The sequence below is a fragment of the Erithacus rubecula genome (assembly GCF_903797595.1).
Source record: "Erithacus rubecula genome assembly, chromosome: 10".
NCBI classification, from domain to species: Eukaryota; Metazoa; Chordata; class Aves; order Passeriformes; family Muscicapidae; genus Erithacus; species Erithacus rubecula.
Window position 1 is genome coordinate 3,239,974 of NC_136662.1, and position 12,224 is coordinate 3,252,197.

Below are 12,224 nucleotides of genomic sequence, written 5' to 3' on the forward strand. Positions count from 1 at the left end.
GACTAACACTGTGTCTTGCCCTGTGAATAGACTCCTTTGTGCTCAAAGGCAGAAAGGGTGGCAAGAGGTAATAATTCTATATTTGATAAATTCACACTTCCCCTGTATTATGAACATATGCAAGACAAATTACTTGACTTCACTAATGCACAAGAAAATTCTCAGAAAACAGGTGTACGTGGGGTAAAGCAGAGAAAGAAAAAAAAAAAAAGTTTGATTCCAGCAAAATGTTTCTTGTCCTTATTTTCCTGTCTTTTTCTTCCTTCTTTGTTACCCTACAAGACAATCCACTAGAGCCAAAACAATGGGCTTGATTTTGGGGAGCACATTAAAGACAACAATGAAGGATGTACAAGCAGCAGTTTTATTCAAAATAGAAAACTTTATTCAGAGAGTCTTTTCCCAACATTCCTTTCTCCCTTACAACATTCATCAATACAATTAAAAGATTTTGAGTAATGACATTATCCTTGCCAAGGAAATGAACTTGCCAGTCTAAATTCAGGCATCTCAACTTTTGAGTATAATCCTCTCCAACTCTTTTTTTTTTTTGTTTTGTTTTTTCCAGAGAGATTCTCTGCTTCACCTCCAGGAAATTGCAGCCAAGGACACAAAGCCAAGCCAGGCAGGACCATGGAGTTGTCAGGATCTCTGTGCTCCCCTTTTTCAGAGCCTCCCCCACCTCATGCCCTGACCAAAGGATGCTAATGCTAAACCAAAGTCTCAAGTACTTTCAGAAGGTGCAGACCCTGGAACATCATCTGGGGGCCTGGGATTTATCCTCTTGAAGGTAGAGTTGGGTCAGGTGACAGGACTGTTTAGATTGCAAGATCTGTGGGGTGGGAGTTGTTCTTCTGTTACATAATTCAGAGTTGGACAGCAAAATCTGACTGAAAGTCCAAAGGAAGAAGATTTAAGATGCCATTTCTCAATTATCATCTGGCAAGTCCTTGCACAATTCCTCTTTTTGCCTTTTTAAAGTCAATCATAGCACTTCCCTGCTGTATAATGCAAGGAATATTTAAAATATAATGCTCTAACAATAGCTGTCAATCAGGAAAACTACCTAGGGAGAAATAGAGCACTGAAATAAAAAGAACTGTATCTGATGGGAAGGAATCTTCATTTCCAGAGAGACTAAAACTCTTCTGTGGCCAGTTTTCATCTGAGACTACATTTTGCACAGGTTCCACTCCACAAACTGCAATGGAAATAACTGTGAGCTGCACTGAACTAGGCATGATTTTAAATAAATAATACTGGCCCTCCCTTCTCACAAGGATCTGTGTTGGTCACTTTAACCCAGATTTTTAAGGGGTTCTCTCAGAGGGTTTTGTTACTCAGCAAGGATTCCAGGGTGCTTTTGGGGAGCAGCACAGCTGCCTGTTTTACATGAAGTGACCATTTCAAATTAGATTTTACCAGATCCCTCCCACATGGCAAAGAAGTATTTCCAATTCTCAAAAAAGTCAATCAATTTGTCAACAAAAGTAGATTTCAAAGAATTATTCAAAGTGTATTTCACAGGAACTCCAGCCATCATATTTATGCTCCAAAATGACATTTTGCAGCAACACACTGTATCTGTGAATTCCACTGCTCCTAGGAACAACTGTGCTCAGGAATGCACAATGGAGGCAGGAGATAGGTTCAAGATGTTTTGGGGCTGGCTGAATTACAGACAGATGTACATAACAGCAGGTCCAGTCAGAATGAATTAAAGCAGAAATGCACATAAGAAAATAGACAAAATCATATTGTTATAATTAACATACCTTACAGTGACACCTGTGGCTTTCCAAGATAAGAAATCTGGAAGATCAAAGAAGTAGCCAACCTTCTCCCACGATTCTGGCAAGTTCTAAAAAAATATGTTTAGAAAGCCAGATATTAGAGGTCAGGCATGGTCATGTCCTTATTTTAATGCAATTAAAATCCTGATATTTAGGAAAAAATGACAATTTTTTCAAACTCATTGTTCTGATCTCCCAGGCAGCTCTTCTCTTTGATTTACTGCCTGGAGAGCTGAGCCCTTCCCCAGCACAGACTGATGACAAGCAAAGTTCCCATGAAGAGTTCATGGAGGAACAAGTTTCAGATCAATAACCTGAGGTGTCTCTGTTCCCCATCAGCTGCTCAATGTCAGAGCAGTTTCAAAGTCAACAACTTTCAAACTCAAACACAACTGAACTCAAAGTCAACAATCAAAAAAAACATTTGCCAGAAAAAAACATTCAATTTTTTAAAATAAGTAATTTAAGATTTAAACTTTACTATTTGTTAATTATAAGTATAGGAAGAAAACAAAGAACTCTGAGAGTGCACAAACATAGCTTGCAGATCACATGACTTTCTGAAAAGCCACACATCATTCTCAAATTCTTAAAAAACTGGATTTCAGTGTGACAGTGAGCATCACTGTCCTGCAAAGCAATCCCAATGGTCACCTCTGACCTCAGTACTTTAAAATAAGTAGAGACTATCAAAAACTAAACAAAAGCCCACAAGGGTCACAAATCAAACTTCTACAGAAAGATAAGATTGCCTGGAAAATCTCCACCAGCTTCTTAAATAATTGAAAAGTTTTCTCATTTATGATCAGCTCCTGCACTAGAAACACAAGTCCTTGCTGGGGTCCTTCTGGAACAGAAATTAATTCCATGCAGTGGTCAAGAACGTACAGGCTGAACTAAAGAGATCATGATTCCATTTTAGAGAAATCATATTTGGCTCTTGAAATTCTTCCCTGTGAGGGTGGGGAGTCCAAAGAAGCTGTGGCTGCCCCACCCCTGGGAAGTGTCCAGGGTCAGGCTGGACAGGGCTTGGAGTAGCCTGGGATAGTGGAAGGTGTCCCTGCCCATGGCAGGGGGTTGAAATGCAATGAGCTTTAAGGTCCCTTCCAACCAAATCATCTTGTGATTCTATGATTATGTAACATAACTTAGCTACTCTGTGATATCAAACCAAAATCTTACAAGTCCAGAAAGTTGCTGAAATCTATGAATTCGAGAAACCAAGGTGCAACTGAGTAAGTACAAAAAAATCAAAATTTTGTTTCGTTTTGGGTCATGCAAAGAATCTGTCTTAAAACTTTTTGAGTTTGGACCTTGGGTTTCTATTGCATTCAAAAAAGAAATACTCTGATTACAACTTTTTAATATAAAACACACAACCCTTGGATGTCTGTTCCTGACCTCTCAGGTTTAGCTCACCTCCCAGACATATGTGGTTGCTACTCACATCAAATTTAACTTCCTATATGTATGCCAAGGTGCTTCATAATTTAGCCCAAAGATCATTCAGCCTGATTATTTTGATAATAAAAGCCATTACATGTTGTTAACACACCTGAGAGCCTTCAAGAAACAACAGTAGTAGTCTGGCTGTTACTTTAATCAGAAAAGAAACTGAATTAAGAATAACTGTCCTCTTCAAATAAATCTGTTTCATCAAATATACTCCTTGGATCCTTCTTCTATTACTTCAAGAACTCCCAAAAGCCACAAGTTAGTGACACTCAAAACACTTTGTTTCATGAACATCCAAATGATTCATTTTTTGCCATCTTGATGCTGTGTCATCACTAATTAGTACAGACAAAAAAAAAAATCATAGCACGCCCTGATGCTTTTTCCAAACAAATTTAAAGTCTCCATGTTTTCGACACTCACTGAAGTTAATTCAAATTTATTTTCACCCAGTCAGGAGTCTGTGACCACATTAAAAGGATTGTGGAAAAGATCCAGGAACGTTCCCAATGCTGTATTCACATCCTGCAACTCACCCTCCAAACTCACTTGCAAAGGAACTCACAATCTTTCTGCTTTCCAGAGGGACTTATGGGGTGCCCTTTCTTCATCTTTCTCTCTCTTTGCTTTTTTTGCTCTCTTTTTCAGTTTTAACAGCTACACCTGCACAGAATAATGTATTGAGATTGTTATAGGTAATCCCAAATACTTGGGGTCGAAGAGTTTAAAAATTATGTAGTGCAATGTATTTTAATCTTCCTAGGCAAGAAGGGAAAATGAGGGATTTCTTAACTGGACTGAAAATACACACTTAGGGTGCTTTTTCTAAATTACAGAAAGCAAATACACATTGTGAAAAAGGAAGAAAGGAAGAAAGGAAGAGAACAATTGAATACTTAATGCACACAATCACAGGGATCTAAAAACTCATGTCCCATGCCCTGCTCCAAGTCAAAGCAAGGATTTACAACTTGGATCTCCTACACTTCACACTGAATGCCAAGCCATGTGATAGAGCTATTCCCAGTCACCAAAGATAGGCCATGAGCAGAAATTCCATCCTTGCCAGAGCCATGACTGCAAACTGATCAATTTTGACACAACTTGCAGTCTAACTGGTAGAAGATTAACTGAATTATCAGAGTCAGGAACTAGGGCAAGGGGAGAGAAGGGGCTTGGAGAGTAAACTCTTCAAGTAAGGCTGCTGCTGAAGGGGGAAAAAACTGCTTGCACCACCCAGACACTGGTGTAGGCATCCTTAAATCCCTGAGGCACCCCAGGAATGGCATTACAGGCAGGCAAGTACCAGAGCCCAGGCCAGAAAGGGCTGCAGAGGGACAGAGCAGGCAGGAATCAGAGCTGGAGAAGCTGGAACAAGGCTGGGAGGACAGTGTGTGCCTGCTGGGAGCCTTGTCCCACTGAGAGGAGACACAGAGGGGACAGCCCAAGCAGGACATGCTCAGAGGTGCAGGTGCTTCAGATCTCCCAGCTGTGAGTGCTGTTTGTAAATGGCACTTCTGCCTGATCTGCAACTGCAGCTAAAAACCAGACTCAGTGTGAAGTACAACTTATGCAAGTGTGTCTGCACTGTGTATGGATTGTGATAACACCGAGCGTTGAAACATTTATAAACAATTCTAAACAAGAGTTCAGCTCCAAACTCAACAGCCTGGAGTCATTCTCATTTAACACAGAATTTATTATTCATTTTAATGGAAAAATATTCAGTCATATTCAACAAGACAAAAAGCCAGCTGCAAGGGCAGCAAGCAGTGAAGAAGACAAGCACCAGCAAAGAAGCTGCTGCCAAGCTAATGCCACTGCATCCACTACATCCTTCCTCCCAGGGAAAGAGAGGTTTCAATTGTTTCTGCAAGTGATCCCACTGGTAGCTGCAAGTCAGGGGTGTATAGAAGGAAGAAGGATGATGGGTTAAACAGCAGCTCTGAGGATGTGAACTGTAACATACAGGAAGATCACTGACTGCCAGAAAAAAAACCTACTCACTGACTATTGATTTTGGTTATTAATGGCAGAAGAATGAGATGCTAAACAGTCACTCCATGGTTTGGGCTTTTTTTTTCCTAAAGGGAGGCTCTTCTTCACTTTTACACATGAAATTAAGAGTGGAGTTGTGAAAACAGAACTTCATTTGGAGGTAGTTACCAAGCAAATGCCTAGCCCCAGTCCAACATCCCCCACCCACTTAAAATAAACAGCAAAGTTCAGCATCTCTGATTTAACAGGACTGCTTTTTAGAAATAACTGGTTTGTAACGTCATTAGTATGAGGAAAACATAACATGCATCCTTTTGTTTTGGCACAAACTACAATAACATTTTCAGCCAAAATTAGTAAACAACATTTTTTACTTCTGCTATCTCTAGGAAAAAAAAATACTATCAGGCTAATTCTGGAACTGGACAACCCTTCCCTGCAGTTCTTGCATTGCAGTGTTCTCACTGCTCTAACACTGGTTTGCCACAGCATTGATACCTGAACAGTTGGGTTGTACTGACAAACTCCCACAGCAAAATTCCAAGTGAAGGAGTTATGTACTCATTTTCAGTTCACATGCAAGCATCTACCCCCCAAAACTACCTGCACACTCAGTCAGGCAGTGAATATCCAATTTTTTTTTAGCAAAAGTCACCAAAATTACAGAACCCACTTAGTAAACTGCACAAAAATGTACCTGAAACTACAGAAATAAAAAACTGTTGCAATAATGTTTTGTAAGAAAACTGTAATAACAGAATCTAAGGAAATAACAGCAAAAGGAGTAAACTTAATTGGCTATTTTAAAAGAACCAGTAACCAGGACTTACTTTCCTTTTTAGTGAAGGTTATATTCAAATTTACCTTACTGGCTTCAGGGACACTTTGTCAGAACTATCTTTCAGCTAGTTTCTAAATATGTGTCAAAGCTTTCTCTGTTTCAACTTCATTTGCAGTTGATGTTCTTCATTCATGTGACCACATTCAAAAGTCAAATGTGGCTGTGTGCACAGAAGTGAGCTGTATAAAAAAATCATGTATTTGTTTGGTTTTGCATTTAAAACTGGACTCTATCACCACACATGATCCACACAGGCAGAAAAATACAATGCTGCTCCTAAGTGAGTCACAGATGTGCACACTTTAACCAGAGTCTCACAGTAGCTGAATTCAGCTGATCATTTACTGCCAACAGCTGTCCCCACACAAACTCCACCTGCAGGGATGGCTTTGCCATAGGAACACTTACCTGCAATCACAGCAGTGACTGCAATCAAGACCAACCAATTAAATTCATGGATGCTAACTAAGAGGGGCTAGAGGGTAAAATGATTCAGCCATAATCAAACTGAACTGAATGTAAGCAAATACAAATCAAATAGATCTCAAAAAGCCTATTATGGCTTAAAAATGTAGGTTTTTAATTCAAACTCAAAATGAAATAAAGATGAAGAGTGGAAGAAGAGAATACACCCAGAAGCCTTCAGTCTCTAGTTGCATCTCTATGCTGTGTAGGAAGATGAAATGTTAAAGAGAAAACTTTATATGGAAAAGGAAGTTAAAAGGAAGCAGATGAGAGCAACTTGTGACTTGGAAGAAAACCTGCAGCAACCCTCCACAAATAAATACAAGGGGAGAGGAAGAAGAAAGCCACAAGAGATAAGGACCAGTATCTGCTTCTTGTACAGTGGTGTCAGCTCATTCCTCTCACTGAGTGAGGTCATCTGCTGCTTCAATTCCAGGAACAAGGTGATGGAAATGGAAAAGCACAGTTAGATCATTACTGAATCCCAGACTGGTTGGGTTGGAAGGGATCTTAAAGCTCACCCAGTTCCAGCCCCTGCCATGGGCAGGGAAACCTTTCACTGTCCCAGGCTGCTCCAAGTGCCTCTTGGCCTTGGACACCTCCAGGGATGGGGCAGCCACAGCTTCTCTGGGCACCCTGTGCCACTGCCTCAGCACTCTCACAAGAAAGAATTTCTTCCCATCTAACTCTGCCCTCTGTCACTGTGAAACCATGTCCCCTTGTCCTGTCACTCCAGGCCCTTGTTCAAAGTCTCTCTCCAACTGTCTTGTAAGCCACCTTCATCCTTTCCTCTTCTCCTTCCTCTTCATTACTTCCAACCAATTCACAGTAAATTTGCAAAGTCCCATTCTTTAGAAATACTTTTAATTGCTTACATGAAAATTCTTCAAGCCACAGAAATAAATGCCACTTCTTTCTTTGAGAGACAGCCTAACCAATTACTCACAAGTTAGCAGCTCTGCTGATCAGGTCCATGTCAAACCCTTTCTCACAGAGATCAGGTCTGCAAATAGTGTTAGGAGAACCCAAGGTAAAACATGAGACAAGAGAATCTCCTTATGTGGCCTTCCAGACCCAGGTTAGCAGCAGGGAAAGGAAGAGGGAGGCTTTGGTAATAATGTACACACAATTAACCTCATGTAACAACAGACCAACCATCATTTAGTATCAGTGTTTTAAATAACTTCCTTCCAAAAGTGCATCTAGTAACCTCCTAAATTTATCTTATCTTTACTATTTAACTTCTATTTTATTATTTCACTTCAGACATAAAGCAGTTTTCCCTACTGCATTCTCTCTCCAAAACCCATATGAATGCAAGCAGCTGTGGAATGTGCACAGCACCAATCCCAGGCAGATGTACAGAGGGAAAACAGCAAAAACATTTAATAGCAGAAACATTAAATTCCTGGGGAGTTCAAAATAAGGTCCAGAGAATTCAAAGCAAAAGTCAACAGTGATTCTTCATATATTATGGTGTACATGCTGACCTGGAGCATGACTGTGCAAAGTGTCTGGCTGTGGTTTTGTTCTGCTTTGTTTTCTTTACAAACTGTGTTGAATGTGTTGCAGTCATGTCAAGACTTCTGATCAAAATCTTTCCAGAAACGTGAAGCCAACCAAAGAAACAAAGGCTCAAATTAGCTTCTGGAAACACCTTGGTTTAGCCAGTTTTGATTATACTCAGACATAGGAAAATGTACCCAATCCACTGTTTTTGTCTAGACTTCCTGGGATGCTGTCAGATATATGACAACATTAGGGAGGAATACTGAGAAAGGAATAAGGAAGGAAAGGGGGAAAAAAACCAAAACATCTCACTACACTCAATAATCAGGAAAGCTGGAGAAGCCAAAGCCACAATCACAGCCAGGCTCAGTGTGTAAAACTTTCCCAGGCAGTAACCAGGTCAAACCAGGTACAGTGCACTCATTTTCTGAACACCAGTCATCACAACTGAGTAGAAGCACAATGGAAATTTCAGTTTCAACTTTGCAAAACCCTCTGATAGTTGAAAAGGATACAATAAAACTAAAATGTGTCTTTCTACCTGCTACTCTTGCAATTCTCCCATGGGATTTGAAAATTAGGCTCCCTCTTTGCCAGTTTGTGAATTATCATTAGTTTAAGAAATAATCCTGTAGTCAGAATATAAACTATATTTCCCTGTGGTGTATGAGCAAGATCAAAATCTCACTTTGTCATTGGGAAATAGACTAAATACAGAAAATGAAGATGATACAACTCAAAAACAAGAAGAATGCATTAAATACCATTCTGTAAGTATTTTTCTTGACCACACCTGTAATATCTGTGTCACGGTTTATCGATATAAAAGATGTTGATAACAAAAAATCTGAAGAGACTTAAATAATTTATATTTGCAGCCCAGTTCAAGACAGTTCACTGAGAAATAACAGATGTGCAAACTGCTGTTGTAGGTTTCATCTGAACAACCTGGCATTCAAAGTTATTGTAAGATTTGCCTTCCTTGGCAAAAAGTGAGGACACTTGCATTACATGAGGCTGAGTTTGAGCTGTCAGAGGCCAATGTGACCCTTTGCTGACATCCCTGATGTCAGGTAAGCCATGGATGCAAAATAAATCCTCCCTCTTCATTTAATTCCTTTCCCCCTCCTGCTTTGCAAGGAGTACAGAAGCAGTAAAGCCACTCAATCCCACACCTCTCCAGAGCTGAAAGGTTTAACCAAATCTCAGCAGATTACAGCCCACACCAGGATAATGTCACTGCCCCTGAGCAGCTGAGGTGCTGCTGTGGGTGTTGAGTGGTTGAGTGCTGTGGGTGCCTGAGTTAAGCAGGACAAGCTTAAGCAGTTTAATGGTGAGTCATGCCCAGAGCAGTCAGGACGAAGGAGCTGTCGAGTGGGCAGCTCAGCAGGCAGACACTGAGGTAAAAAACCCTCTCTTAAGGACAATAATCTCCTCAGCTGGTATGTCAGGAGCTGAAAAGGGACATGTGAACAAGCCTTGTTCTGTGCCACCCTTCTGCCAGGAAATCCCTGCTGCTGGCTGGCACCTGGGGTCAGGAGAATCCTGTGACTCACCAGTGGCTCATGGAGGGAATAAGCCCTGAAATGCACCCCCTTTTATACCACAGCAATCATGCACTGGGCTTTGAGGTCACAGCAGACTCATACCTCCATGTGACCACATCTGGACACCCCATAATCTGGATTTCCTGAGCAGCTAGGTACTGATATCCCAGACCTTGCAATATAAAAATGCTTTAAATGCAAAGGATTCATTTAATGTTTTTACAGCTTACATTTTATTATTTATAAAATGACTGATGTATGATACTCATAGCTCAAGAAGGGAAGAAAGAGTAGATGGATACTCATTTTTCACTATCAACGTTCATAACCCTCTATTACCATTAATCTGTCAGTACCTGCTTCTACCAGATAATTCCTTTGACTTTCCCCAATCTGCACCTTGTTACAATAGAATGTCTCATGTCTGTAGGGACAGGAGAATTTGACTGCTTGAAACTGGCAGCAAGTAATTTATATTTGGGCTTTTTAAAAAATGACTGTGAGCATCATTGAGGCCAAACATAAAAAACCAGGCTGAAGGAGGTTATAAAAATTTCAAGTGGCAAGTGTCTCTCCTGTAATCTGACAATTGTTATTAAGAGGCCATACTTTATTGTAATACATCAAATTTAAACACAGGAGAAAGAGGTAGACACACAGGGCACCTTCCTTCTACACATGGTTTATTCCTGCTGATGGGACAGAACTAAACTGAAGCTGTAAGTGGAGGGTTCCTCTACCAGCAGCCAAAGCCATCACACCCTGCACTGCTGGATGCCTCAAAGGCACTCCTCTGGCACTGCAGGCTCCAGGCAGAGCAGGAAATACTCCTCCATAACTAAACCCTAGGATGCTTCATTTATTATCTGTACCTCTATTTGTATGTATATCTAATCTTAGATAAGGAAGGCATATAGAATGTTTCTGTCAGGGAACACTCAATTTCAATAAAATCAAACATATTTCTACAAAATTGAAAGGAAGAAAGATTTTCAAAAGTTTTAAATCACAACTTTAACCTGACCTTACCCTGGCATTCAACACTAAGACTGAAGACTTTTGCTTTAGAAATCTCATTCTCAGGAATTAATCTCTAGTAAAAATGCACCAGGGAGTTAAATGCACTCACTTCCTTTATCCAGAGCAATTTAGGTGGCTGCATTTCCACAGACATGGCTCCCCCCACGTAGCTCAGAACCCTGTGCTGGGTTGCATTGATGCACTCCACTTGGCTGGCAGCACGATGGTCCATCCACATGATCACATTCCTATGGTTCTGTCCTTGGGGGAAAAACAGAAAAAAAAGGTTTTTTACCTCTGGGTTAACCCCAGCTCAGCACTTTAACTTACTAGGCTCTAAACTACTTCACACTTTCACTTCTACACTGAAAACTCAAATACTGTTTGTGTTAATAATTCACAGTGGATATCTAAAACTAAAATATTAGCCCTCTGAGCCAACTTTAGGACATGCTGAGCACTGAGAATGCTGACTGTGAGCATCCAAGAACTGTGAAACACCATGTTTTCTTGTATTTCACTCACAGCCCAAACTTCCTGAAAAAATTCACATATTTAGTTAAATAATACAAAGGAACATTCTGGTGCCCAAAACCTAAGAATGTGACAAAATCTGAACAATTGTGTTGTGAGTTGAAATTAACTCAATCAGCTACAGGGATTCTCTTTCTTCTTCTATGATTATGAGAAAAAACACTCTAATTGCTTCCTGAAATACTGTTTTGAGGGAGATATTTTGCTGAAATGATTTTATTTTGGATGTGCAAGGAAAAAGCATTTGGCAAGTCTGCATCACACACAAACGGGAACAAGAAGCAAAGAACATTTTATCCAAATTAACCTCCAGAGGACCTGCCAGACAGAGGGAACAGTAATCCAGGTGACACTGCAGATTCTTCTCTGGCTAAGTACACTGCACACTCCACAGCACAGCCACTCAAGCATCATCTTGAAAACAGAGTCCAAAACAAGGCAGAAGTGTGAGGCACATCAATATTTCTAAAATGGATTGAAATACAACTCACAACTGTGAAACTGTCTGAAACACCACCACTGCAAGACTTTTCACAGCATTACAGTATTGAGTGAATTCTTGTCTTGCTGTTTAGCACCACCACTGTGTAAACTCCAAGTTCTCAGGAATATCAGACCACAAAAAATGAGAACTGAATTTGACTCATTAAACTCAAAATAGCCCCAAACATCATTAGGCATTGAACAGATTGTAAGAGACTCTCAAACTGAAAAAAAAATAATCTGATCTAAATTTGGAGAAGGGCATTTTGGGGGCAAAGCTGGTTTTTTGAGAAGGATAGGAGGAGATGACAAACACAACTGAGAAAAGAAAGGGAACATACAGAGAATTGTGATTTTGTCTCTGTAACTACTGATATAGCCCACATCTAATCTTAAGTGGGATTCACTGGTAAAAGAAATGCAGCACAAACTTTTTGTGAGTCTTCTGAATCATCTACCCAAAAATTAATTAAAACCCCCCAGATTTTTAGAAAAAGGTCACAGACTGTTTCTGAAGTTTAGCACTGTCCTAGACAAAGACAGAAAACCAGTGTAATAAAATACACAAACTGAACTTCT

General features: G+C 40.1%; 1 protein-coding gene across 6 annotated transcripts in view; it reads right to left on the reverse strand.

Moving 5' to 3' along the window:
• The window catches only part of FGGY (FGGY carbohydrate kinase domain containing), a 127,656-nt gene that overhangs the window by 102,554 nt on the left and 12,878 nt on the right, over window positions 1–12,224 (reverse strand). For all 6 annotated transcript variants that reach the window (XR_013775268.1, XR_013775269.1, XM_079313723.1 and 3 more), the window contains exons 4-5: window positions 10,738–10,889; window positions 1,776–1,861 (exon numbers count right to left, since the gene is read on the reverse strand). Coding sequence is in view for 4 of the 6 variants with exons in the window: in XM_079313723.1 (XP_079169849.1) it covers window positions 1,776–1,861; window positions 10,738–10,889 (238 nt within the window). In the remaining 2 variants the exon portion in view is untranslated. The remainder of the gene's footprint in view (window positions 1–1,775; window positions 1,862–10,737; window positions 10,890–12,224) is intronic.